The following is a 27923-nucleotide window of genomic DNA, read 5'->3' on the forward strand; positions in this document are numbered from 1 at the left end:
AAATGTATTTTTAAAATAGCACTAATAAGGTATATAGAATAAACAAGGAACTAAAAGTATATATATATTTCAGTAGGTGAGCACTTCATTGGGATGTGTAAGGTCCTGAGTTGTACACCCAGCCCCACAAAAACACAATACTTTCATTGTAACAAAAGTTAGAAACTTCCCCAAATCACCACCACAGATCTTGTGAAGATTTCGAGTACCCAAGCTTCAGGAATGTAGGCCATGCTCTGGACCTGTTTTTGCCACCATCGGAAAGAATGTTTCCAGCAACCACCCCTCCCCTCCCCAACACACACGTAAGCAGGCTGATCAGGGGAAAGTAACATTAGCCTTAAAAATGCCATTCTCCCCTCCCCGCCTCCCCCCAACCCCCAGAACAGGATGTCCTGGCCATTTGCTAACCTCCTAGAGTGGCTCTGAGAGGCAGAAGGCAACGATTGGGACAGGACTGGGAGGTACTAGGTAAGAGGGAAGCGTAGAGGCGCAGAGGCGTGGGGAAACGCGGAGAAGCGATTGAGCTTGAGGCTGAAAGAGCATCAGGGCGGAGCAATGCGCAAGTGGGGGGCATGGGAGGAGCTTGAAGGAGGCTGGGCGGGGCTCTGGGGCTACAGGGCGGGACATGGAGAGCTCAGGGGCGGAGCGCTGGAGCTTCAGATTCGGATGTGTTACTGCGCAGGGGCGGGGTGCAGGGGCGGGACGCGAGGAGAGCGCGCAGGGTTACAGAGTCGGGGTGTGGAGAGCTCATGAAGGGGCTACCAGCTTGGAGACAGCAGGGGCGGGGACTCGGGACGAGATTAGAGTGCTCAGGGGCGGGCGTGGAGTGCTCAAGGGAGGGACCTGGAGGACTCAGGGTAGGATTGTAGAGCTCAGGGACAGGGAGTGGAGGGCGCCGCGGTGAGACCGCTGTTGTGTAGTTGTTAGACTGGGCGGGGCTGGGACGCAGGCGGGACCCGTGGGGACGCGAGCCCGGGCGCCAAATGCCCAGACAGAGGCGACCGCGGGCTCGGCTTGGCCACGACCTCTCGGCACCCTTAGGCCTGTGCACCCTGGCTGTCTGCCCTTGGTCCCCAACCCACCATGCCCTCACCCGCGCCTCCCACCGAGCTGCTGCCGTGGGAGCGCGCGGTGGTGCTGCTGTCGTGTGCGCTGTCAGCTCTGGGCTCGGGCCTCCTGGTGGCCACGCACGCCCTGTGGCCTGACCTGCGTAGCCGGGCGCGGCGCCTGCTACTCTTCCTGTCGCTAGCGGACCTGCTCTCGGCTGCCTCGTACTTCTACGGAGTGCTGCAGGACTTTGCGGGCACTTCGTGGGATTGCGTCCTTCAGGGCGCTCTCTCTACTTTCGCCAACACCAGCTCCTTCTTCTGGACGGTGGCCATCGCCCTCTACCTATACCTCAGCATCGTCCGAACTACGCGCGGGCCCTCCACGGACCACCTAATCTGGGCTTTTCACCTCATCAGGTGAGTAGGAGACCCGGCTTTGCCTCCAGGCCCCAGACCCAGGCTTATGGGTCCCGGGCCTTGCGTGCTGTGCTGTGGCATTCGTGCTTTCCCTATCTAGGTGTCAAGGTGGTGTGTCCTACTGGCAGTCACATGCATCCCCGAACCATGGAAGGGTGCCCAACTTGCCCAAAAAGTTGGAGCCAAACCTGTCTGAGCGTCTCTGAAGAGGGTGGTCTCTGTATCTGCCCCAGCCAGAATCTCCCAGCAAGGTGTGGGTGGGTGCAGAACTTGCCCATAGGAAGAGGTCTGCCATTTAGAAAGGAATTGGAGACAGTCTGTGCCCTTTGCCTCCTACTTCACCGCGATCTGGCAGTCTCTGCTGCCCATGGAGAGAAGTTCCAGTCTGCAGGCTAGAAGATGAGTTAGGTGGCTGCCCTGGCCTAAAAGCCCACAGCTTCCAATTCTATACCACAGTGGTTGTGGTGCGTCCAGCCACTCTCAGACGATAGTGTGCCAACTGTAAAATGCACAGAGGTATGCTTCTTTAAGCTTTTCACGACATTTATAAACTTCAGGCCCCCATTACCTGCACTTTCTTAGACGCTTTTAAAAAAGATTTATTCATTTTATTTTATGTGTGTGAACTGACTGCATGTATGTATGTGTATGTGTCACGTGTATGTGTACTTGGCGCCCTCGTAGGTCAGACGAGGGTATCGGATCCCCTGGAACTGGAGTTACAAATGGTTGTGAACCATCATGTGGGTGCCGGGAATTGAACCAAGGTCCTCTACAAGAGCAAGAAGTGCTCTTAATCACTTCTCTTAACCATGCTCTCAACCATCTCTCCAGGTCACTCGATGTGGTCTTGATTGTCGAGAACTCAGGTCAGGGTCAGGCTGTCAGCCACCTGGAGTCCCTGAGAGTGGGGAAGCCCAAGGCCCTGCACTATGCTGGTCCACTCTTCTTTCACGCTTGTCAGCAAGAAAGCTGTGCCCAGAGGCCAGCCTTCCCTCCTGTCGTTTCAGTTTGAAATTCTCGGCAGTCTGCGCAGAATTTGAGGCAGGAAGCCTAAGGCTTGTTTCCTGTCTCTTTGCCTCAGCTCAAGGCACCAGCGTCCGCCCTAATTATAGGTCCCTTCTATTAAAAACTTGAATGCTTTCCAAGGGCCGAGCGGGTAGTCAGCACTTTGGTAGAGACAGGTCACCTGGGTGTCACACGCAGAGGCCACAAGCTGGGAAGAGTCACTTGACCTCCTGTTCTTGTAGCTGTTGGAAGGAGACCAGCCGGTCCTAAAGAAACGAAAGAGCCCTCCTCTCCACTTGCCAAGCAAAATCTTTGTGCCATGTCACCATGTTACAGGTAGGGACCTACTGAGAAGGAGTCTGGGGTTTCTCTCCCCTCCAGCATGCAGCAGACACTGACTGTGTGAGACACCACAAGTGTGATGCCAGGTGGTCACAGGCACTGGGAAGGGAGCCCAGGGTTGGACCTTTCTTCCAAGGATCTCTCCTCTGCTGCCTTCCTTTAAACCCCGATGACGACAGTATATTTTTTAAGCAAAAGAAACAGAACCCTCTGTGTGGTCCCTACAGAAGATGAGTTCCCTAACCCATCTGAGTTGGGAGTTCTCCGCTCAGTCTGCATCAGCCACCCTCTGGGAGGGTTCTCTATGATGCTTGGAGAAGTCTTCCTAGGGCAGGCTGTGTCCAGGAGACTTGCTAGAACCTGCCCAGCAGGTTCATTTTTGACCCAGATCCTCCCACGCTGGTTGCTAGGGGCTCTCCACAGTATAACCTTGGAGTCTTAGGTTATTGTTGCTGACGGATCTGTTTGTGGAAGAATTCTCATTCCTGGACACGGCCTACCTGAACCCTCACTGTGTGTCTGTGTATATACTTATTAGACAGGTTCTCCCTGTATAGCCTTGGCTGGCCTGGAACCTCCTGCCTCTGGCTCCCGTGGCTGCTACCACGTGTGCTACCACGCCCACTGATTATCCCGGCTCTTCTTGCAGACTTTACAACCTTGCAAAGGATTTTTAAAATACTAACAGCACAAATGGATATCTCTGTGAAGAATTCTTAAGGACAGTCAGGGTTGATGGCACATCCCTATCATCCCAGGGGAGACAGAGGCAGGGGGATCAGGAGTTTAAAGTCAACATTGGCGTCATATAAACTCGGACGTCAGCCTGCCAGGCTGGGCTGCATGGGACCGTCTCCCCCGACCCCCTAAAAGTTACTAGGAGGTGACAAGAATAGTAGAGAACCATTTTTCTCATTGAACTAGAAGAAAAATAATGAGAATGTCAATGGGAAAGAGTTGGCAAAGCTGAACTGCCTGCTTTATTGGTTTTGTAAACCAGAGTAATCCTTACAGGAAGCTCCAGTGCACACCCTCGGGTCCTGTAATCCTAGTGACCAGAGCCTAAGGAGATAACACAGAGCTCACACAACACCGCATTCTCAGGACTTGGTAAGGAGCTTTTTGCCAGATCGAGAATTAGAACTGATTTCGGTGTCCAGCGATAGAGGAGCAGTGAGTTCCATGACTTCTGTCCCATCCAGAATGTCATGCGTCTCTTACACGCCGGTGGTCAGTGCTCTGAATCGAATTTTAACTGGTATAGTAGAGTGTGGCACCAAAGGGAGACTTTTTTTTTTTTAGAGATTTATTTATTTTATGTAGGTGAATCCACTGTCACTGACTTAAGACACACACTAGAAGAGTCATCGGATCCCATTACAGATGGTTGTGATCCACCATGTGGTTGCAGGACCTCTGGCAGAGCAGTCAGTGCTCTTTACCGCTGAAACATCTCTCCAGCCCAGGAGACTTTTTCTGCCTGTTTTCTAGAAGCGCTGGGGTTTGGCGCGAGGGCTACATCCTGAGAGGGCTACATCCGGCGAGGGCTACATCCCCAGCCCTGAGAAATTCCATCTCCAAAACCAATTACAGGCATGAAACCCAGAATTCCAGAGGTGGACAGGACAGTCACCCACCACTCACAGAAGACAAATGGCCCCAGACCACAGAGCTGGAACGTGGGAGGCTCGGGGTGGACACTGAGTCTGGCCCACTCCAGAGTCTTGGCCCTTTATGCGTCTACCTGGCTGGAATAACCACTTGAGCAAAGTTTATTTTTAGCTTTGCAAATTTCCCAAATGTTAGCACCTTATCGCCTTCTGCTCTTTCTGTTCAGACACAAATGCTTCTCCTCTCTAAATGCTTATGTGTGTGGCTCTCCAACAGAGGAGCACAGACCTATACAAGCTCCAGGACGACAACTGTCACCTGATGAGTAGACTTTCTCGAACCTCTGTCTCTCTGAGGACTCTTAGAGTGTTTCTGAGGAAAGTTCTGGTTTGCACATTGACCTGGTTTTCATGTCTTTTTATCCCTCCATTCTTCCACTTCTCCAGCCATCTTGGTTCGTAACGCTGACCTTATTTGTACTTATTATTACCGTTCAGGGATTACGTGTGTCACGGCACCCGTGTGTGGCGGTCAGAAGACAGCTTTGTGGAGTCACTTCTCTCCTTCCATCTTTATGTGGCTTCTGGGGATTGAATCAGCAGGCTTGGGCAGTATGCACCTTTATCCCCCAGCCATCTTGCTAGCCCAACATTGACTGTTCATTTACTTTTGTTACTGTTTGAGTCCGATCCTGCTTCCACTTCCAGGGTGCCATGATTGCAGGTATGTCTCCATTAAACGTTCTATGCACTGCTGAGCATCAGGGTGAAACCCAGGCAAGTAGCCCAAAGCTCTGATTTATATTTCGTTCAGACAGCGCCTTAGTCTGTGTGTAGTCTAGGCTGGCCGGGAATCCCATATTTAGCCTAAGCTAGCTTCCGACTCAGGGCAAACCCTTTGCCTGGCTCCTGGGTGCTGAGGCTACTGAACGGATCACTGTACTGGATTCGTAACACTGGCGTTGTGAGGAGTTCGACGTGGTGACTTGCAGAATGTCCCTTGGTTTTGTTCATCTGGCGCTTCCGCAAAGGGTTTCAAGTTCTGCACTCTGGCAGATTTCAGAAGTACTTTGGAGTTGACATGGCAAAGTGACATCTGCCAGGCATTTTGCGCGCTCTCTCTCTCTCTCTCTCTCTCTCTCTCTCTCTCTCTCTCTCTTCTGTATGGGCGTTTTGCCGGCAACCACTATATGGGAGCTGGATATTGAACCCGTGTCCTCTGTAGGAGCAGCCATTGCTCTTATCAGGGCTACCCTTCCAGCCCCTACTTCAGCTTTGATCATTCCTGCTGTACATCCATAAGAATGTGCTTCTGTGGCCGTTGGTTACAGCGCCCCCCTGTGGCCAGGGCTGGAATTGCCAGGGGGTCTTGAACTCACCCTTTATGGCAACTGAGATAACCCTGAAGCTGTCTCCAATCTCACCTTGGCAAGGGCCCCAGAGTCAGCACAAGCTGGCTTGCCACCCCCACCCCCACCTCAGTTCTGCCAGATCAGTTCTAGAGTCCTGTGGATAGGGGTGGGATGTGAGTGTTATCTCCAAGGGTTAGAGGTAAGGGTCCTGACTTGAGCTGGCCTCCAGCCGTCTGTGAGTGACTGTGACCACAGCTGTGTTGCCTCTGGCGCCCCCTTGGGTAATGGAGAAGAAAGAGTCTTGTGTCTCAAGTTGGTCATAGAAACTCTTTGTGGGGAGTTGGAAGTCCCAACATAATGAAAAGGTGGCATCCATCAAGCACTGTAGCGCATGCCTGTAATCCCAGCACTTAAGAGGCTGAGGCAGGAGGATTGCCACAAACTCAAGCCAACTCAAGGGCAGAGCTGGATTTGGGGGTTCGTTCTTCCTTCGGTGTCCCAGAGTCCTCTCTAAGACTTGTGCTAGAGACTGGGGTGAGATGGATGGGAGAGAGAATCTGTTTTGTTTGTGTTTTCTAAGACAGGTTCTTAGCTAAACCTGGCTCAAACTTGCTGTGTAGCCCTGTGAGCAGTCAAACTCTTGTTCTCCCTGCCTCCACCTCCCAAGTGCAAGGGTTACAGGAGTGATCTCCATGCCCGGCTTAGCTTTTGTTCTAGCCAAGGTCTAGCTAGCACTGTAGCCCAGGCTGGCCTAGAACTCACTGTGTAGCCCAGGAAAGTGGCTTTGAATCAAGGTCAGGTTCTCTACTTCACCTCCACGTGCCATTGCTGTTGTTGGGGTCTATAGACCTGAGGCTTTTAGAGCTGTTATGAGCACTGATAAGGGGGGAGTAGGCTGTACGAAAGGAACATTTTCCACATTTCCTTTTTTCTAGACAGGTCTCACTATGACTGGCGTAGTCTTGGCTACTCCCTATTGTAGATCTGCCTGCCTCTTACCTAGGAAGGGCTAGGATTTAAGTCCTGTGTCACCATGGGACATTTCATCCCTACAAGAAAGATCCCTTCCAGGTTGGGGAGGGGGGTTGGGGGGGTGCTATGCTAAAGTGGATTGCAGGCAAAACAACCTTTAGTACCACCAGTTCACAGCCGGTGTCAGGGGGCAGAGGGGGACTGAGATGGGAGATCCAATCATAATTCATAAAACAAAAGGAAATTCCTTTTTAGACTTGAGAGTGGGGAGGTCTCTGTACTTAGAACAGAGCAGCCTCCGGTTAGCCGTTAAGTGAAAGTGTAACTCAGGAAGCCAATCCTATGGCCCCACCCTACCTTGGGCCTCTGCAAGTTTAGCTGCTTAGGGAAGGTGCTGGATAGGAAGTAAGGCAGGCAGTCCAGTCGTGATCCCCTCTACAGGGGCAGCCTCTGAGCAGTAGCCTTTTAAGCAATACTCCCGGGCCTCAGTGCCTCCAAACTGGAGCTGGTTTTTGTTCTACCCAAGGTTATTTTCTTTCAAGATAACAGGTAAAGTCTTAGCCATGGGAACCCCAGGGCAAAGGCCCCAGGGGCGGCCCCAGGAGAGGCCCTGGAGGCTACTACCTTTGATCCTTCCAAATCTGTGGAGCAGATTTTATCTTTCTTCAGGCCAGTACGGCCAGGGCCTAGGTGTGCAGGGCCGTCTGCTGGGGACTGGAGCATCACCAGGTGTGTTGTGTATTGCACAGGGCGCCCCTCCCCCCCCCCCCCACAGCTCCCACAGCTGAAGCCGCAGAATGACCTCAAGTCGGCCTTCCTAGAGACTGACCCCCATGAACCTCTCCCACATCCTAGCTCTGCCCCATGAGAGGGACAATGGGAGGCCATTGTCCTGGAGAAGCTGCCCCTTTGCAGCCTCTCTGTTCAGCCCGGCTTCCCACTGGCTCCTCCCCAGGGTTTTTGTAAACTGAAACATTGTTGCCTTAGAGTTTCCTCTATTAAGGCTTTCTACAGACACTGGGTCCTTAAACCAGAAACTGCCTTTTGGCGCCTACAAGGGTGAAGGAAGACCCCCTCTTTGTTTTCTACCCAGCAGTTGCCAACCGGAGAGATCTGGAGGAACTGAGAAATATAGGGATCTGGTTGTGGGAGGAGCTGACAGCACAAATGATCCCTGGAGCCCACTTAGAGCCTGGGCCCCTTAGTGGGATGGGCTGGGGCCTGGACACAGGCTACAGATGTTCTTTGGAAAGAAAGCAGTGGGCGGCTTCTCCACTGAACTCTGTGAAGCGGGAGTAGGGATGTCCTTACAGAAAAGTGTTCCGCTTTGTAACAGTTCCTCACAGGGGCTGAGCTGGGATGCCCAAGGGGTTTGATTCTAGCGGGCATCCAGCACATTGCTATTCTGAGGGCAGCCACCTGCCTGTGACCATCATAGGAATTCCTAGTGTGAGGGTGGCTTGCCTCTTTGCTGTGCACAACTAGTTTCATGTCCCTGGGAATTTCAAACTACAATGAGTAGAGAGGTCCCCTAAGGCCTTAACTGGGGAAAGCCAAGTGTCATTGTATCCAGTTTCTCTTCTCTGGGCCCTTCTAGTTCATCCCTGGGACTTGGGGACTATGCTTCCCAGAGCTTGGGGCAGTGGCTCCTCCCAGAACCTGGTACGCCAACAGCCCAACAGCTTGGAGTTCTTCCCTCATGGCCCAGGAGCTGGAAATTCAAGGTGTGGGTGAGAAGGTTCTCCTGGGTCCTCTGTCCTTCCCTCATAGATGGCACTGTCTCCTCAGATGCTTACAAGGATGTCCCAGATGCTTGTCGGTGTCAAATCTATTCCTACAGAATTCAGTGCTCTTAGATGTGGACCCGAGCTGGCAGCTGCCTCATTTGAATCCAGTTAACTCATGAAGAACCTTGTCTCCACATACAGTCCTAGCCTCAGGTTCTGAAAGTTGGGGCTTCAAGAGAAAGATCTGGAATGGAGTAGAGTTTAGTCCGTAGCTGCCTCAGAAGGGAGGAAGCCAGTGCAGAGCTGCCCTCAGGTTCCAGGTAAACGCAAACCAGGGACCCAGGCACTCGTGGAGGCGATGTTGCTGCCCTTCCAAGTGAGAGACCTGCTGGGGTGTGGTGTACTAGCCCTCCTCCAGTTAGACAGACAGACCTTAATTCTTGAGCCTCCTGCTTCAGATCCAGAGCTTTAAAGAGGAGAGGCCCCGTCCAGTCATCAGCCGGGTCTGCATGAGACCCTGTCTCAAAAAGTTTAAGAGATGGAGAGAACTTTAATAGTCTAAAGTAATTAGAAGGATGAATGGAATCCCACGAGCTGCCCTCTGACCTCCGCATGTGTGCTTGGACATCCAAGCCCTCCCTCACGAATAAATAAGTGTAATTTTAAAAAGCACACATGCACACACATATTTCTACACCAAGTGCTCCCTATGGCCACGCCCATACAGACAGTAGACTTTCCAGGGATACGTCACTGACCCCTGTGCTCCCCAGCCAGGGACTGCAACCAAGAGCACGGTATTTTATAGAGACAGATTTGGCTCAGCAGTTAAGAGCATCTGCTGCTCTTGCAGAGGACCTGGGTTTGGTTCCTAGCACCCACGTGGCGGCTCACAGCTGCCTGAACTGTAAGTGATACCACTCCTGGGTGACCTGACAGTCTCTCTGGCCTGCATGTGGTGTGCGTATATACATGCAGGCAAAACACGCATATCCATGAAACCAGTAAATCTTTAAAACATAACGCCTAAGGTGTTGTTAGCCCTGAATGGAGGCAGAAACGGGCAGACAGGAAGCTGAGCATTCAGCGTGGAGTTGACAAGAACAGAGTAGAAAGAACGAGGAGGCCACCGTGCAGCACAGAACACCGGTGCCTTCATCCAGCGAAGAGGTCCCTTAGTCACTGCTGGGGAAGCTAGAGGCTGTATGTCTTGTTCTCTGTGTTCTCAATTGCTTCAGACAGGGTCTCACTGTGTAGCCCAGGCTGGCTTCAGACTCCTGGCAATCCCCCTGCTTCAGCCTCCCCAGGGCTGGGGTTAGGGGCCTGCCTCTCACTTTCATCTTAGATGTTTCAGAAAATGAAAGTTGTGAGGCTGCCTTTTGTGGTTGAAATCACTCTCAATTCCTGACCGTGGCCGGCTGGGGAGAGCAGGGCTCAGCGAAGCACCTCTGGAAAGCCCATTGGCTGTCTGGGCGTGGCCATAGGGAGTTGTTGGTGTAGAAATACGTGTGTGTGCTTTTTTAAAATTGCATTTATTCGTGAGGGAGGGCTTGGATGTCCATGCACACATGCGGAGGTCAGAGGGCAGCTTGAGGGATTCAGTCTGGCCCTCTGATTTAGGGTAGGCTGTTGTGACTGTCCTCTCAGCCTGTTTACGGAGGGTTATCCCAGCCAGACCTGTTGACTGATAACATTCCCTCAGGAGGACATAGAGGTCACAAGACCCTCATCTGAGTGTCCAGCCACTTCCAGCCACCTGTTGTATGGACCTCTGCCTTACATGCACCTGGCCTTGGGGGAGGGGTAGAGTAACCAGGGGCCTAAAGGACGGGGGGGGGGGGGGGCGGAACAGGGATCCATCCAGATAGCTATGGGGAAGTCCTCATTCCTATTGGCTGGAGGAAAGGCTTTATAGATGCAGCTTTTTAGGCTAAGTAACTCAGTTGGGGACTTTGGGGGAGGACTAGACATTGCTCATGTACTCAGGGATGTGAACATCGTCCTATCTGTGGCATGTATGATTCATGTGTGTCTGTGTGTGTCTGTGTGTGTACATGTGCACACACTATAGACACCCATCTACACTCTTTTGATGAGCACCGTAACATTACAACATTACAGCCGTGTAGCCCAGGTTGGCCTCCAGAGTGCTTGTCTTCAAAGTACTGGGATTACAGGCATGCACTGCCCTGCCTTGGCTTTAATCACAGCCTTGACAGCTGTCGGCACACATGGGGTTGCCTGGACTTGTGTGATCTGTGTGAATGCTCACTGGATTCCCTCAGATGGTGCGGTCGCTATCTCCACCCTGTGGGAATGCTGACCTGGCTAAGCAACTTGCCTAGGTGGCAACAGAGTGGTCATTTGGACCCAGCCCATTGCATCAAAGTCAGAGCTGTCAAACAATGTGTCACCTCCATAAGAGGTGTCCCTCTGGGAAGCTGTTCTGGAAGGAAACTGGGTAGGGATTCTGGGAAGGAGACTTGGAACTGGGGCCTAATTCCAGTTGTGTTGCTGTGGGGGTGTGCTCCAAATGGCAGGCATCGGATTCCATTAGAGATGGTTGTGAGCCACCATGTGGTTGCTGGGAATTGAACTCAGGACCTCTGGAAGAGCAGTTAGTGCTCTTAACCGCTGAGCCATCTCTCCAGCCTGGTGTTCTTTGACCCTTACCATGCTACACTTCCACCACATAAGAAAAGAGGCCTTAGGGCCAAGGGGATTTACCCATAGCCTAGGATTCTAGACCCTGGATTCTCCCAAATCCTTCAGCCCCAAGCTCCCCCTAGTTGCTGAGACTGACTGGAGTGTTTAAGCCTTGGCGTACATGCTGATGTTTGCAGACCGGGGCCCACACCCCTCAATGCAGGGCTTGTAGAAACGGGAACCATCTGGCCGCACCTTCTTTTAAAATTATTTCCTTTTTCAGTATGAGTGTTTTGCCTGTGTGTCTGTCTGCTCACCTGTGCCAGAAGAGGGGGATGGCCTGAAACTGGAGTTACCCATTTGTACCAGTCTGCAAATACCAGCATTTGTGTGAGGTTTCAACCCTCCTTCAGTCCCCTGGCAACCTGGGGCAGCTTGGGGTTGGGAGAAACCAGGGTCTGGATTGGGAATTGTACGCTACGGGTGGGCAGCAAATCCCCTCGGCCCCAGATGGTTGTGAGTTACCATGTGGTGCTTAGACTCCTGGAAGAGCAGACAGTAATCTTGACCACTGAGCTGCGTTTTGAGAGTCTCACTCTGTAGCCCAGGCTAGCATCTCACTGTGTAGTCCAGGTTGACCTGGATCTCACAGTGGTCTATCTGTCTCCACCTCTCAAGCGCTGAGCTACAGGCAGTTACCAGCATGCTCAGTTTCTGTGGTGCTAGAGAGGGCCATCTGTCTCCCTTCTAACCAAGCCACATCCCCAGCCCTAAAGTCCTGGCATTCTAAATTAGAGCAGGCTTTCCCATGCCCTTCCTGCCCTCCCTTGTTTTGTAGGAGCACTGATGCTGGTTTGGGGAGCACTGTCCTCTTCTGAGAGAACCCCAGTCAGTTTTGCCCATGCTAACACTATAGGGTGTTATGGGCTAACCTTGGCATCTCTCTCTTCTCATTCTTCTTCAGCTGGGGTGTCCCGTTGGCCATCACAGTGGCAGCCGTCTCTCTAAAGAAGATAGGCTATGATGCCTCGGATGTGTCTGTGGGCTGGTGCTGGATCAACCTGGAGGCTGAGGACCGTGTCCTGTGGATGCTACTGACCGGGAAGCTGTGGGAGATGCTGGCTTATATCTTGCTACCTCTGCTGTACCTTTTGGTCAGAAAGCACATCAACAGGGCGGTAGGTGCCACTGCACTGGCCCTTAGGGGACAGGCTGTATCTCTGAAGACCCAAACTAACGCTAAGCCATAGGGACTGTGTACCTGGGCCGACTTCCAGGCTGAGCTGGCTCAGACAGATAAAAGGTAGCTGGACCGCAGAGCTACATTTTGCACATGGTCCTGCACTGCCCCCTTGTGGTAAGATTCGGTATTACATTAAGAAATTAACATCAAGGTCAAGGATGCTACTAAGTAGAGTTGGCCACAGATAACGCACCTAGTTACCCTCGGCGATCAGAATTATGGAGACCACAAATCCACGGGGATATCCCGAAAAGGAGGCTTGTCCTATGAAGGATGGGAGCCTATAAACTGATCAGTAGCTAAAGCAGTGATGGCTTCCAAAGAAGTGCACTGAGTTCAGACTCCAGCCAGTGAGAGCCCCATTTCCTAACGTGTATTTATGTACTTTTTTTTTTGAGACGGGCCTTGTTTTGTTGAGATGGGGTAACATGTAGCTCAGGCTGGCCTTGAACTCATGATATAGTCCTGTCAAGGATGACCTTACATTTCTGCTCCTGCTTCCACCTTCCTGTTAGGATTACAGGCACGTACCAGCATACCAGTTCGGCAGTGCTGGGGCTGGAACCCAGGGATTCATGCACGCTAGGTGAGAGCTCCATCAGATGTACTATATCCCTTAGCCCGGAGACAGAGTCTGATCTGGCTCAGACTGGCATCACACAGCTGAGGACAACCTTAAACTCTTGTTTCTCCTGCCGCTGCCTCTCAAGCAGTGAGAAACTTTAAGTTTTTAATCCCCTGAGTTTTCAAGGCAGAAACCCTGGGAGGGTGTGTCTTACTGGGTTGCTTTGTCCTTCCGTGCTTGAGATTGACCCAGTAGCCCTGGCTGACCTTGAACTCACAGAATCCACCTGCCTCTGCCTCTCCAGTGCTGGGATTAAAGACTATCCTGTCTGGCCCTGAGCAGCCACTTTTGACTGACAGATGCTTCTTGTAGGTATCTGTGTTCTTGGGACACCTCATCCCTGTACAGCATTTACATCTGTGTCTTCTGAGACCCTGGCTCTCCATTTAGCTGATCCTCACCTGCGCCATGTCCTTGCTGGCTCCACTGGAGTCCTGGCTGCAGGGCAGGGCCAACAGTGTGTCCCACACAGACAAGTGGCTGAGCCTTTCTGGATGCCCGTATACATCCTCCCACTGGGAAGATGAGGGCTGCTCCTGGAGAATGAAGCCCCGCCCCCAGCTCTGCCAGGCTTCATCCTTTTATGTGTGCCTCTGTCTTTTCTAGAGCAGGGCAAGGAGCCCTCAGTTTGCCAGGCTGGTCGCTGCATGTGACAGTTTCCTCTTGCACTTTGGCAAGAGTTTTCAGAAAAGAAGACGAAGTGGGCAGGGAGGTGGGAGCATAGATCATCTCCTGCCTGGAGACAGGGAGGAGAGCTGAAAATGAGTCGGGTTGAAGGTTGGCATTCAGGGATGCTAGGCATATGGCTTCCGAGGGCTTCAGTGTCCCAGACCAGGCTCAAACAGACACCTCTCGCTGGCCACCTCAGTTGGTTTTGCAGATCTGATTGTGATTTGAAACTGAACGTTTTTCTTGCGATGACAACCATTCCCAAGGAATACAAGAGCCTAGACTGGCTCCATCCTTCCCTCTGCCCCTTCTGTGGGCAAGCCTGCACTCTGGGGATCCTGCATTGTGGAGGGGCAGGGATAAGCTGAGAAACAAAGGTGGATGACCTCAGAGGATGGAGGTTGGAAGAACCCTGGGAAGCAGACAGCAGCCGGTGGCTAGGATGGGGTCAGGGGGAATGGCTGGCTGTGAGCTTCATCCTGGATGTGACACTGACTAAAGACTTAACTGTGGGAAACTGGGGATGCTTTCCCAGGTACAAGGACCAGATGAGGCCTGGGGTCGGAGGAAAGCAGTCTGGCTGGAAGTGTGAGCAAGGGAGAGCATGGGACGGAGGTCAGACTGAGGCAGGCTCGCCCTGACAAGGTCGTGTAAGGAAGGGCTGAAACAGAGCTTCTGAGGGCTTTGAGCAGAGGGCTTGCCGAGCTTGCCTGACACCACCTGAGAACCTGCAGCCTGTGTTGGGGATGGCCTGGGATGGGAAGGAGAGAGACGAGTTAGACATGTGATTATGCCAGGCCCATTCGGTGGTGGTGGGTCCGAGTATCCAGATTCTGGGTCTGATTTGGAGGTGGGACCCATAGACTGGCCTATTGGTGAGGCTCGACTGGGAAAGAGGACTAAAAGATGGTTCCCAAGTCACACAGGTGGCAGGAAAAATGAAGTGGGTTCGGCTGAGATGAATGTGCAGGGGTTCTGAGCGCTAAGATGGCTTGTTCATCCTACACAGAGGTCCCTGACGCCTCTGAGTCACTTCTGTGGAGATGTGGAATGCGATCCAGGAGCTGGCGGTTGGGGAGAATCCTTGTGGTCTGATAGGCTCCGATCCTCCCCAGTGTCCCAGTGGAAAAGACAGCAGTGTCTGCCTCTTGCCTTCCGCAGCTGGCGTGGGCATTGGACGCGCGCATAGGTGGTCTGCTAGGAGGCCCGTCTGGCTCATTCCTGACTTTGCTCCCTGTTCTCCGCACAGCACCAGGCGCTCTCGGAGTACCGGCCCATCTGCGAGGGGCGCCAGCTGCAGCGAGGCTCCTCCACTTCCACGGCAGATAAGAAGTTGGTCCTCATTCCGCTCATATTCATCTGCCTCCGCGTCTGGAGCACCGTGCGCTTTGTCCTGACGCTCTGTGGTTCCCCGGCTGTACAGACACCCGTGCTGGTTGTTCTGCATGTATGTCTGTTTCCGTGGGCCCTGCTACCCTACGGTGGCACGGCCAGATCCCCTCCCTACAGGCGCATCTCAGGTCCCAATGTGTTAGCCAGGATGGGAAGCGGGGTAGCTCACCATCCCATTCCTGTCCCAAAGCAGGCGTGGCTTGGAGTGTCCACTTGTCCTCAGCAACCTAGAGAAGCCCTCCCTAGCACAGTCCTCTGTCTGATCCCGGGTTCTTCTCAACGCAGAAGGCCTAACTGCAGGTGGGCTGGGTGGCCAGTTTTGACCTGTTGAGAGCTCTGGTTAAGGCCACGTGTCTGAGCTCATCCCACGACATTTTAGAGGCAGGAACAGGAAAAGTCATGGGATTCACAGGAGCCCACCAACTCCCCATGATTGCGTTTCTAAGACACCGCAACCTTGTATTTACGCCTCTTCCCCATCCCCTACAGGGCATTGGAAACACCTTCCAGGGAGGGGCCAACTGCATCATGTTCGTCCTCTGTACCCGGGCAGTCCGCACAAGGCTCTTTTCTCTTTGCTGCTGCTGTCCTCGGCCCTCCACCCAGAGCCCTCCGGGGGCTCCTACGCCCCCCAAGATAGGAGAATCTCAGGAATCCAGACGGACCCCAGAAGTGCCCAGCACTTGAGCGGTTGGCTTTCCTCCCTGTCCGTACTGGCGCTGCCTTCCTGGTTCCTGCTTCAGGATTAGGAGACCAAGCATGCTGTCAGCCTGGCCTAAAGTGAAGATCGGAGCCCAGTGGAGGGACAGCCATCAGTATGGACTCTTCTACCTCCCAGACTTGCAGGCAGGCAGTGTGTTCCTTGCACACTCATGTCCTGGTTCAGTGGGGTTTGTTTGTGTAAGCACAAAGACCGTGAGACTCAGCTATGCGGGATACCGCCAGGGCATTGGTTCTCAGTGTCCCCGGCCACCAACGTTGTTTACAGTTGGAGGGATCCGTACCTGTGGACCCATCCCAGGCTTGACTGAATAATAATGAACACCATCTTGGATCCCAGACATCGCAGTATGGAGTCCGGGCTTGCCAGGGCGTTGAGAATCCCTAGAGACCCTGGGGGTAATTAGCAGTGCTGGTCAGCTGAGGGTAATATCCTTAAACTAGGTCCCAAGTCCACGGAAGTCACAGGAGACTGCCATCATTGATGAAAACCACCCGGGCACACACTCATGGGCATCTCACGGAATCTCTGCGTGGGTCATCGCCCCTCAGTGTTTATTACATCTGAATTTCAGCACAGGCCAGAGTCCAGAGTCCTGTCCATTAGTCAATCACTTAACATCCTCGTTCCCTCCAGGTACCAGGACAGAAGGCAGCTCAGCTCCAGCCCCTATGGACAATTACCAGTTCACCTACTGTTCTCACAGAGCCCTCTCCTCACGGTGACTCATACAGGGGGAGGGGGTCTGGCTCTGCACTTTGCTTAGGAAAGGTGACCAGTGAATGGATCTGATTCCACCCTGAAGGTGAATGTTTGAAGAGTCAGCCTCGGGCTGGCCTGTAGCTCCGTGTAGTTTCCAGGTTGGTCCTAGCACCCCAAATACTTAAAAGGCCTTTGTGTTTTGTAGTTATCTGGGGGATATAGAAATAGGATTCTGAGATGATTACATTTTATTTTGTTTTTTTGAGACAGGGTCTCATGTGGACATGCTGGCCTGGAACTTGTTATGTAGATCAGGCTGGCCTCCAACTCACAGAGATCCACCTGCCTCTGCCTCCTGATAGTTACATTTTTAAAAAAATGTTGTGTTGTGTTGTGCCTGTTAGGCAGGTGCTCCGCCACTGAGTTCAATCCCATGCCCCTCCCCACTCCCTTTTTTTTGAGACATAATCTTACTAAGTTGCCTAGACTGGCCTTCAACTCTCAGTCGACCAGGCTGGTCTTGAACTTAAGATTTTCCTACCTCAACTTCCCAGGAAGCTAGAATTGTCGCCTTTGGCTAGCAAGCCTGGCCAGAGCGGGGCTTAACTGAGATCTGCTCAGTGGCTCTTCCACCCACACATCCCTCATTTCAGAAAGCAGTGTGTGCCGACGTGCAGGCTCTCGGTGTGGGAAGTGTGCCCGCCACCTTGCAGTCAAGGTGAGGTAGCGCCCTTGGATTCTGTCAATACCCTCACAAAACCGAGAGGATGCTCAGAGCCTGGCTCAAGATGGAAGCAGAGTCACACGGGGCATCAGCGCCCATCTCTATCAGGAAAGGAATAGTCGCGCAGAGGGCTGTGTCTGTATGCTCCTCTTCTGGCTTCCTAAAGCATTTCTTTAGGAAACTCTACAAGAGGTGGGTTCCCTTTTGGGAGTCTAAGAAAGCTCCTTGGCTTGGTACTCTGTCTGCTTACAAAACCAGTCTGTGTAGGGTGTCCTGAGATCCTGTGAAGATATTACAGCCAATGTGTGCACTGTCAGCGTGTAGCGCAGCGGTAATGGATCTCCTGGCTTCTAAAATGGAACAGAAATTCTAGGAATTTGTCTCCTGGAGGGGAGAAAATAAACCACCAAATACTACGGAGGAAATGATGTTGGATAAACCCAGCTGGACAGAGCAGTGTGAAACCCTGGCTGTTTGGGGCTTTGTTCAAGGAAAGGCAGGCAGGGGGCATCCGAAAGCCCTGCTCCTGGAGCCTGGGGCTTACCCAAGTTTTCTCTGATGCCACTGGCCAGGATTGCTGTCCGTAAAACCCCCTACAAAGTCTACACTTGGCTCTTTCCATCTGTTTCCCATGCTGCCCTGTCACCGAAGGTGGCTGGTGGTGACCCGAGGCCCGGTGCCTGACCTCTAGCCCTACGTGCTCACAGACATCAACCTTAGCTCAGCCGGTGGCCAAGTGGGTCTTCTAGGCAGCCAGGGTTCAGAGCTGAAGAGGAATAGAAGAATCCTTGGGGCCAGGAGGGGCCTTAGCACCGGTGAGGACCAGCTCCCCTTTGCTTTGCTCAGCCTCGTGGGTTCCTATCTCTACTAGGAAGTGTCATTAATATCTGTCTGTCCGTGTTCCTCTGTCACCCAAATGTGACCTCAGCCTTAATGGGTGCTACAGCCCCCACACCCTTCTTAAGCACTTTATGAATTTTTTTTTTCCGAGACAGGGTTTCTCTGTATAGCCCTGGCTGTCCTGGAACTCACTCTGTAGACCAGGCTGGCCTCGAACTCAGAAATCCGCCTGCCTCTGCCTCCTGAGTGCTGGGATTAAAGACGTGTGTCACCACCGCCTGGTACACTTTGTGAATCTTGTTCTGCAAATCCGTTGCCAGCTGCTTCCTGCCTTTGACTTTCTGAGGCAGAGAGAGAGAGAGGGAGAGAGGGAGAGAGGGAGAGAGAGAGGGAGAGAATGTGTGTGTGCGTGAGATATTATGCTCTAGCATTTATCTCTCTTCATTTTTTTTTTTTGTTTTGTTTTTTAAGTTTCGAAACAGGGTTCTCAGGCTGGAGAGATGGCTCAGCGGCTAAGAGCACTGACTGCTCTTCCGAAGGTCCTGAGTTCAAATTCCAGCAACCACATGGTGGCTCACAACCATTTGTAATGAGATCTGATGCCCTCTTCTGGTGTGTCTGAGGACAGATACAGTGTACTTATATATAATAAATAAATAAATCGTTAATTTTTTTTTTAAAAAAGAATCAGGGTTCTCACTACTTGTCCAGGCAGGCCTTAAGCAGTTTTACTGTTTCTGGGATTACAGGCCTATGCCACCCCGAGCCGGCTTTTTAGTTTGTTCTCTCTGTCTCTCTGTCTCTCTGTCTCTCTCTCTCTCTCTCTCTCTCTCTCTCTCTCTCTCTCTCTCTCTCTCTTTCTCTCTCTATGTGTGTCTCTTTCTCTCTCTGCCTCTCTGTCTGTCTGTCTCTCTCTCTGCTTCTCTCTCTGAAAATAAAAATAAAAACTATTATGTGTCCAAAGTACAAATGAGACCATATGTGTTTGTTTGTATGTGTACGGGTATTTTGTGTGTACGCAGTTCCCTTAGAGGCCAGAGGGACTCTGATCCCCTGAATCTGGAGTCATAGCTGTGAACTCTGGGCAAAGGGAACTAAGCCTGGGTCCTTTGCAGGAACAGCAACGCTCTTATCTGTTGAGCTAGCTCTCCAGCCCTCTCTGCAAATGTTTGTGTGAACTCACAGTTGTGGTATAATTAAACCTGGCATGAGATTTTTTGGAAGTGTGATGTTAACTCTCGGTGAAAGCCCGACCTCTTGCTGTTTTAAATTAAAGGAATCGGTCATTTTCTCCCCGTGTTTGCTGAGCTGGCTCCACACTGATGTGGGAGGGGTGAGTGAGGCCAGTCAGGCTGGCCTGGGAGTGGCTGAGACTTGGAGAACCCTCTTTTAAGGTTATAGTCACTGGCCACATACTTAGGCTTTGCCAAAAGAGAAGGTGCAGGTACCTGCTATGATTGGCTGCAGCAAACCCTACCACCACCACCACCACCACCACCACCTTGTCTAACTTCTGTCCTTAAGTCCCAGGCCAGTTTCAGTCTGTAGCCCTGAAGTCACAGCCCTCTCCTGTCAGAGCCTTTTACCTTTAGCAATTGGTTCTCATACGCAGTGTTTCCCACCCTCCCTGACCTCTGTGACACGCTGCAATCTTGCATGAGCCTCTGTGACACCCCCTCGGCCCTCCCTGACTCTCCAGGACCCTCTCTGGCCCTCCACAACACTCCATTCACACTGACAGCCATACCTTTCCTTTCCATCCATCCCTCCTGCCTGACCTGACTGCCAGCCTCACTCTGAACGCCAGCTCCTGTCTTCTTCTCCTGCAGCACCCCAACTCCATCTAGACCATGAGTCTGAACTTCGGCTTCTCACTGCTGGGATCTCAGGCCTGCACAGCCACGTAGGGTCCACGTATCCAGTCTCTGGATGTGGCATGCCCGGCTCCCCTGACCTGGTGCTTTCCACTGTCTCCCAAGCTATCTCTAACCTTCTCCCTGCAGGAAAGGCAGCTGGCTGCTCCACGATGTCCCCCATGCTTGGTGGCCTCTTCCTGCCCTTACCCAGTGGACACATGACAGGATGACTTCTTGTGCCCACAGATTCCCCAGCAGAGCTCTAAGTCATTTCCTTCTGGGACGGTGCGTTCCAGGGACCAGCCCAGCATGCGCCTGTAACCTAGTTTCATCTCTGTAGCTGAAATAAAATGTCCTGACAAAAAGCAATTTAGAGGCTGAGCCTGGTGGCTCACACCTCTAATCCCTGAGCTTGGGTGGTAGAGGCAGGCAGATCTCTGAGAGCTCAAGTCTTCAGAGAGAGTTTCAGGCAAGCCAGGGCTACATGGTGTCTCAAAACACAACAAAAAGCAGCTGAGGAAAAAGGTTTGCTTTAACTTACCAATGCAGGCTACATATAGTCCATCGTCTGAAGAAACAGTTGCAAAACCTCAAAGCAGATGATGATACCACATCCACAGTGAAGAGCAGAGTAAGGAACGCATGCACATTTAATAATCTTAGACAACCCAGGGCCCAAACCAGAGAATGGTACCGCTCACTCTCAGGCTGGGTCTTCCTACATCTTCCGGGGCAAGAAAAATAATTCCCCGCAGACATGCTGTATTAGTCAGGGTTCTTCAGAGCCACAGAACTTGTGTCTTTATATATTAAAGGAAGCTATTGGAATGACTTACAGTCTGCAGTCCAACTAACCCAACAATGGGCAACTGTGAATGGGAAGTCCAAGGATCTAGTTGTTGCTCAGTCCCAGGAGGCTGGGTGTTTCAGCTGGTCTTCTCGACGACAGATGTGCTGGCAAGTAAGCAAGAGCAGCATGGAAGAAGCCTTCCTTCTTCCATTATCCTATGTGGGCTTCCAGCAGAAGCTACGGCCCAGATTACAGGCATGTACCACCACGCCTGCACCTAAGCTGTTCTTTACTTGGAACTTGCTCTGTCCCAGGCTGGCCTTGAACTCAGAGATCTGCTTGTCTCTGTCTCCTGGGATTAAAGGCATGCACCACCTTGCCTGGGCCTAAGCTTTCCATGGCTACTCTGATCCAGATTAAAAAAAAAAAAAAAAAAAAAAAAGCCTATGTCATCCTGTGTCAAGATCCGGGTCAGAAGCCTGTGTCTCCCAGTCTCCCAGCCTCAAGATCTGGATCACAGGTGTGCCCTCCATTTCTGGATTGTAGTTCATTCCAGATGTGGTCAAGTTGACAACCAGAAACAGCCATCCCACATGCTGTCTCCGTAGGTAGTGTTTTCTGAGTAATGAACTATGAGGACCAGAGTTCAAGAGCCAGCACTCACTGGAAAAGTGTAGCATGATGGTGTGTGCCTATAACCGCAGCACAAGGGAGGGAGGCAGAGACAGGACCCCTGGGTCTTATCGGATACCGGAGACCAGTCCGATCAGCAAGCCCCATGGGTCCAGTAAGAGACCCATGCTCAAAAGATGGCACCAGAGGAATGACACCTGATGTTGTCCTCTGCCTCCACATGCACCACTTGCACACACGTGCACACACATGCACACACATGAACACATGAAGAAGGAGGAACCGGTAGAATGAGAAGCAGGCAAAGGTAGGAGATGTGACCCCGCAGAGAGTACCCGCCTTGAGCTCATGGTCACAGGGCCCAGGTCACTAAACACTTCCTGCTATCTCAGAGGTTCTCAGCCCTCCTCATGCTGAGACTCTATGCGCAGTTCCCCATGGTGCCGTGACCTGCAGCCATAAAGTTCTTTTTGTTGCATCTTCATAACTAATTTTGGCACAGTTATGAATCGTAATGTAAATACCTATATTTTCTTCTTTTTTAAAAAGATTTATTTATGCTTATGAATACACTGTAGCTGTCTTCAGGCACACCAGAAGAGGGCGTCAGACCCCACCTCGGATGGTTGTAGGCCACCATGTGGATGCTGGGAATTGAACTCATAACCTCTGGAAGAGCAGTCAGTACTCTTAACCACTGAGCCATCTCTCCAGCCCCAATACCTGTATTTTCTAATGGCCTGAGGCAACCCCTGCGTAAGGGTTGTTCAACTCCCACAGGGGTCACGACTCACAGGTAGAAAACTGCTGTTACTACCAGGTCTTTAAGCCACACGGCTCTGGAGGGATACAAGATTGCAACCTCAGCCCCTTCCATTAGTCGTATCACTGAGTGATAATGCGGGCCTCCCAAGCTCGGTTTTGTGTTCGCGAGGTAATCAGGAGACCAGGATGATCCCAGAGCATCTCACAAAGACAACTGGAGAAAGCCTTGAGGCCCAGAATGCCACTCCCCCCCCCCACTTGTCAGCCTGTCTTGGATAATAAAGCCAATCCGAAGATTCTAGTTCCTGCATGGAAGACATCACAGTTGATGCCAGGAACAGCCTTGGGTGTCAGTGGGGACTCTGAAAGAAAAAGGGTTTTTTGGTTGTTTTGTTTTGAGGGGTTTTGTTTTTTGTTGTTTTGGGGGTTTTATTGAGATAAGGTCTCACTGTGTAGCTCTGGCTAGTCTGGAACTCACAGTGTAGACCAGGCTGGCCTTGAACTCAGATCTGTTCTTCTTCCTGCCTCTGCCTCTTGAATGCTGGGATTAAAGACACATGCCACGACACCTCGCTAATGTAACATTTTTTGTGTGTGTTTTGCCTGCTTGTATGTTTGTGTTCCACGTGCAAAACTAGCGCTCTCAGAGGTCAGAAGCAGGGTCGGATCCCCGGATTTGGAGTGACAGGAAGTTGTGAGCCACCACATGGACGCTCAGAACTGAGCCTGAGTTCCCTGGAAGAGCAGCCAGTGCTCTAACAGAGCCAACTCCCTAGCCCCAGAATATTTAATTCAATTAATTAATTTACTTTTACATGTACAGACATTTGTCTACATGTATGTCTGTGCACCATTGCATGTCTTGTGCCTTCATCAGCCAGAATAAGACATCAGATCCTCAGGGACTGGAGTTACAGGTGGTTGTGAGTCACCACACAGCTGCTGGGAATTGAACCAGGGTCCTCTGGAAGAACAGCTGGAACTCGTAACCACTGAGCCATCTCTCCAGCCTAATAACGACTCCTGTTGGTGCTCTATTCATACAAGCACTCCTGGCAATCTCTTATACCCATGCTGCCAGAGAAGGAGCTCCCACCCTCTGGTCCTCCGTGCAGCCTTTCTTCCTGGCAGATAGCAGAGCCAAGAGCTTGCCTGGGCTCCCTGTGCCAGGGTTTAGTCACCAACCATGCTGTGGTTTGCTAGAACACACTGACAAAGATTAGTTATAAAATAGATAAACTTACTAAATCCAAAAGGCAAGCAGTGAGATTACCCACTAGGCCAGCATAAATTACAAGTTGTATATATTTCTTTTTCTGTAGAGAGGAATAGGGATGTAGGCAGATTTCAGGAGTGAAATGGCTGTGGGGAGAGTGTCTCCTGGAGGCAGGAATTAGCCTGTAAACATTACATCCAGGACTGGTGTTAGGGATGAATCTAGGGCTTCATTTGCCAGATGAGTGTTCTCTGAGCCACACCCCAGGCCCAGGGCTACTGTACTCAATTGGCTTGGTTTGGGGCTTTGGTTATTTAACAGGTTCCCAGACCTTAGTGGCCCCTCCCCCACCCCCAGACTTTAGTAGCTCCAGACATTAGTGGCCCCAGATCTTAGAGGCCCTCAGACCTTAGTACAGTTGACTCCATAATGGAAGGACCATTCAGGTTGTAAGACTCAGCCTGTAGACAGCACCACCAGCCAAAACGAAAGCAAAGGCCTAATCCCTCCAAGTCTTTCTGGACAAGTCCTTTTGCCTGTGCAGTTCTGCTTCCGGCTAGCCGTTCTTGCTAAGGGAAGTACATCACCCCAGGATACGCTGTTTGCGCTTTAAAGCTCATTCTGAAAGCGACTTAGTGCTACCCTGAGATCCAAACACCTAGTGCGGTCGCCAGCAGGCTAGTAAAGACTTCCCATTGGCTCTCACCCACGTCCAAGTGGTCTTCTCTGGCAGATACCCAGCCACAGCAACTGTCCTGATCAGTTGTTTCTGTGTTTCTTTTTCCAATTGGAAACAAGCTAGCGGCATCTGAGAAGAGGAAACCTCAGTTTAAAAATAATTAAAAAAAAAATTGCCTCCCGGGATCTAGAGAGATGGCTTAGCAGTTAAGAGCACTGACTCCTCTTCCTAAGGTCCTGAGTTCAAATCCCAGCAACCACATGGTGGCTCACAACCATCTGTAATAAGAACTGACACCCTCTTCTGGTGTGTCTGAAGACAGCTACAGTGTACTTATGTATAATAAAAAATAAATCTTTTAAAGAAAAAATCCTGAATTTATGAGTTTGAGGCCAGCCTGGTCTACAAAGTGAGTTCCAGGACAGCCAGGACTATACAGAGAAACCCTGTCTCAAAAAAAAAACAAAACAAAAAAATCCTCCATCAGATTGGCCCACAGGCAAGTCTATGGAGCATTTTCCTGATGGAGGTGGGAAGGCCCATCTCAATTGTGGGCAGCACCATTCCCACGCAGGTGGTCCTAGGCTGCAGATATAAGAAAGCCAAACCCATAAATAAGCACCGGTGGTCTCTGCGGTAGCTCCCGACGCCAGGTCCCTGCCTTGAGTCCCTGCCCTAATGTTCTGATGCCCCACATGATGGACAAGATAAACCCTTTCTCCCCCAGGTTGCTTTTGGTCAGTGTTTTATCACAGCAATAGAAAGCAAACTAAGATGGGGCTACAGAGACAGACTCTCATGGCCTCTAACTCACTACATAGCTAAGGCTGGCATCGAACTCATGATCCCTCTGCCTCTTCCTCCCCAGAGCTGATATATAGGTATGCATCACTATACCCAGATAACTTTTCTTTTTTCATTGTGTTGCCTGGGCTTTAATCAAGCTCCAAAATCAAGCACCCTCCTGCCCTTGTTGCTGGGATTACAGACACGTATGGACCATGGCATCCCCAGCCTCTGGCAGTCTTTCTATAGATAGATCATTAGAGTTTTCTTGTTCAGGTCTGCCTTTATGCAGATAAAATACCAGAGAGAGCTACTCACTGGCCCTAGGGGAACAACCCTGCCTCTTCCCTTCGTCACCCCCTTGGCCACAACCCCAGAAGGAAGCACAGACAATCAAGGGAGTCTTCATATTCTTTGCTGGGGAAGGAGGCATCGGGGAGTCTTGAGGGTGAGTTGGCCTTGGGCTGGGCACAAATCTGGGAGAAACTGTTTCGGGGGAGTTCGGGTCTCATTCTGTGTAGTTCAGGGGGGCCTGGAACTCCCGTTCGTCTCCCTGTCTGGGCCTCCTAGTGTTGGAAGTATCCGCTTGCCCTGCCATGCCCAGCTCAGGATTATTGAAGGTGACATTCAGGAAAAGCAGAGGGCAACGTTTCTCAGATATTTTCGTCTGAAGTGACAGGACGTCTCTGGAATGCAGACATCATAGGTCTGTGTATCTCCTAGCTGAGGTTTGCGATATCTGAGGATCAAACCTAGGTTTGTAAACCGTAGCCCCACCCGGTTGCCCCCACCCCATGGCCTTACCATATAATCAAGGCTAGACTCAAATTCACTTCAGCTTTCCTAGAGCTGGGCTCACAGCAGTATTTGTAGTATTGGGGAGTGAATCTAGTCTCACGAGTGCGTGCGAGGCACGTGCCCTGTGCTGAGCCACACTCTCAGCCTTCTTTGAACTGTTGGAGGTGGGATGTAACAAGTCAACTAAAGACTTTTAGTTCTGTTTGGACTGCAGTGATTCTTGTGGCCATTGGGAAATATGCTTGGGAGTCTACATCCAGGCCTACTGTGAATATACAGGTGGGCTCATAAAAGAGACCCTAAGAAATCATTAGATATCATAGCTCAAGCCTGAGACAGGGTCTCACTAAGTCACCCAGGTTTACCCAGAATTCCTTCTATAGCCCAACCAGCCAAGACCCGAATTTTCTTGATCCTCCTGCCTCAGCCTCCCAAAGGATTAAAGGTGTGTGTCACTGTGCACGTCCCCAAGGTGGCCTTTCCACCAAGCTCCTTGGGGAGGTGGCCCACGGACTCATCGCCTGGAGGAACTTCTACCCATGAGCCCTAAGGGTGTGGGTTGCTGGTAGTTTTGGATGCAAGGGGGAAGCTGTGTGCTGTCGTCCCCCCAGTCCCCCATGATGGGGCTGGCTTCCACAGCACACTCCTCGGGCTGTGAAGGTAGGAAATGGACAATAATCCGGACTCGGTTCCTTCCTGCGCTGCGGAATGATTGACAGCACAGCCGGGGCGCGGGGGGGTGGGGGTGGGGGTGGGGTGGTGGTGCGGGGGGGGTGGAGTCGTGCAGCTTGCTCATCTGTGTGCTGATTTGAAGATTTCAAATGCTCACTGCCTGTTCTGCCCTCTGGCGGCCATGAAGCGCACTGCGCCGCAGAGCGGTTACCTGAGGCTCTTTACCTAACACTCTGAGGAATCCTTCCCTGAGGAAACTATGTCTCCTCCTCCTCCTCCTAACATCCCAAAGTTTCTACTTAAATGATATCATGGGAGGTCTTCTGTGTGGATATTTTTGTCTGTCTGTCTGTCTGTCTGTCTGTTTGTTTTCGAGACAGGGTTTCTCTGTGTAGCCCTGGCTGTCCTGGAACTCACTCTGTAGACCAGGCTGGCCTTGAACTCAGAAAGCTGCCTGCCTCTGCCTCCCAAGTACTGAGATTAAAGACCTGTACCACCACTGCCTGGCGATATATGTGTGTGTGTGTGTGTGTGTGTGTGTGTGTGTGTATTACTTAAAATTATGCTTTTTTTTGAAATATGTTTTTTATTGAGGTAGCATTATGTTGCTTTCCCCCTCCCCTTCCTCCCTCCAGGCCCTCCCAAATAGTCTCTCTCCAGCAGCAAATAGATTTGCTTGCTTTGCAATGCTGGGCATCAAACCCCAGCAACATGCACGTAGGTGACGTCCTATCCTTGAGATGCGCCCGTTAAATGGTTAAGGTGGGGCTGGATCAATAGCTCAGAGGTTACGAGCACTGGCTGCTCTTTTAAAAGACCTTGGTTCAGTGAATTCCGGAATATGACCGCTCATGGTCATCTGTAACTTTAGTCCCAGGGGATCTGGTCCCTTCTTCTGGCCTCTTCAGATACATCACTCACACGGCACACATGTGTATATGAAGACAAAACATCCTTACGTACAAAAAAAATTTGTATAAAGTGTTTAAGATGGCTGAGGTGATACACACCTGTAATCCCAATATTGAAGAAGCTGAGGCAGGAGGCTTATGTGAGTTCCAGACCAGGCTGGGATATATCCTGCGTCCTGGCTCAAGAAACCAAGAACAGCAGCTATATCCATAATCCAGGGCAGTTCTGGGTTCTAACCCCCAAAATAACCATAAAAATATCCAAGGGCTAGAGGGGTCACTCAGTCATTAAGTACTTGTCTTGAGTATGAGTCCCCGGGTTCGATCCGAAGGGTGGATGTAAACACTGAGGCAGAGACGGGATTGCTGGAGCTCGCTAGCCGGCCAGTCTAGCCGAAATTGAGAGCTCCAGACCAATGGGATGCTTTATCTCAAAGGACGTAGGCAGAGTTTCCGAGGTTGTCTTCTGGCTTCCACAAGCCTGTGTACACACACGCGCACATACACCACACACAAATACTTGAATTTTTAAAAGGTAAACAAAATAAGATCTAGCCCTTATGTATTTTTTTTAACCACAAATTAAAAAGCGATGCTGTTGTGGGGGTAGGGGCAGCTAGAGGGATGCTTTTTTAAAACAAAGAGGCTATGCTTAGTCATCAGAAGCCACACAAAGTTGCTGAGAACTGTAACGACCTGGCTCTCATGCTGCGGGCCCGTGACTCTGAGGAACGCACCCTGCTTGCCCACTGTACCCTGTGATAGACAAGGTCAA

The 27923-nt window shown here is 51.3% G+C and overlaps 1 protein-coding gene across 1 annotated transcript; it reads left to right on the forward strand.

The window, feature by feature from the left end:
• Positions 1-835: 835 nt before the first annotated feature.
• On the forward strand, positions 836-19260 carry Gpr157 (G protein-coupled receptor 157). The gene is made up of 4 exons (NM_177366.3): positions 836-1469; positions 12091-12304; positions 14913-15110; positions 15545-19260. Exons 1-4 carry the CDS (start codon positions 1087-1089, stop codon positions 15740-15742), a joined length of 993 nt encoding a protein of 330 aa, NP_796340.2. The 5' UTR covers positions 836-1086; the 3' UTR covers positions 15743-19260.
• The last annotated feature ends 8663 nt before the right edge of the window (positions 19261-27923 follow it).

Source organism: Mus musculus, chromosome 4, assembly GCF_000001635.26.
Source record: "Mus musculus strain C57BL/6J chromosome 4, GRCm38.p6 C57BL/6J".
Taxonomy (NCBI): Eukaryota; Metazoa; Chordata; class Mammalia; order Rodentia; family Muridae; genus Mus; species Mus musculus.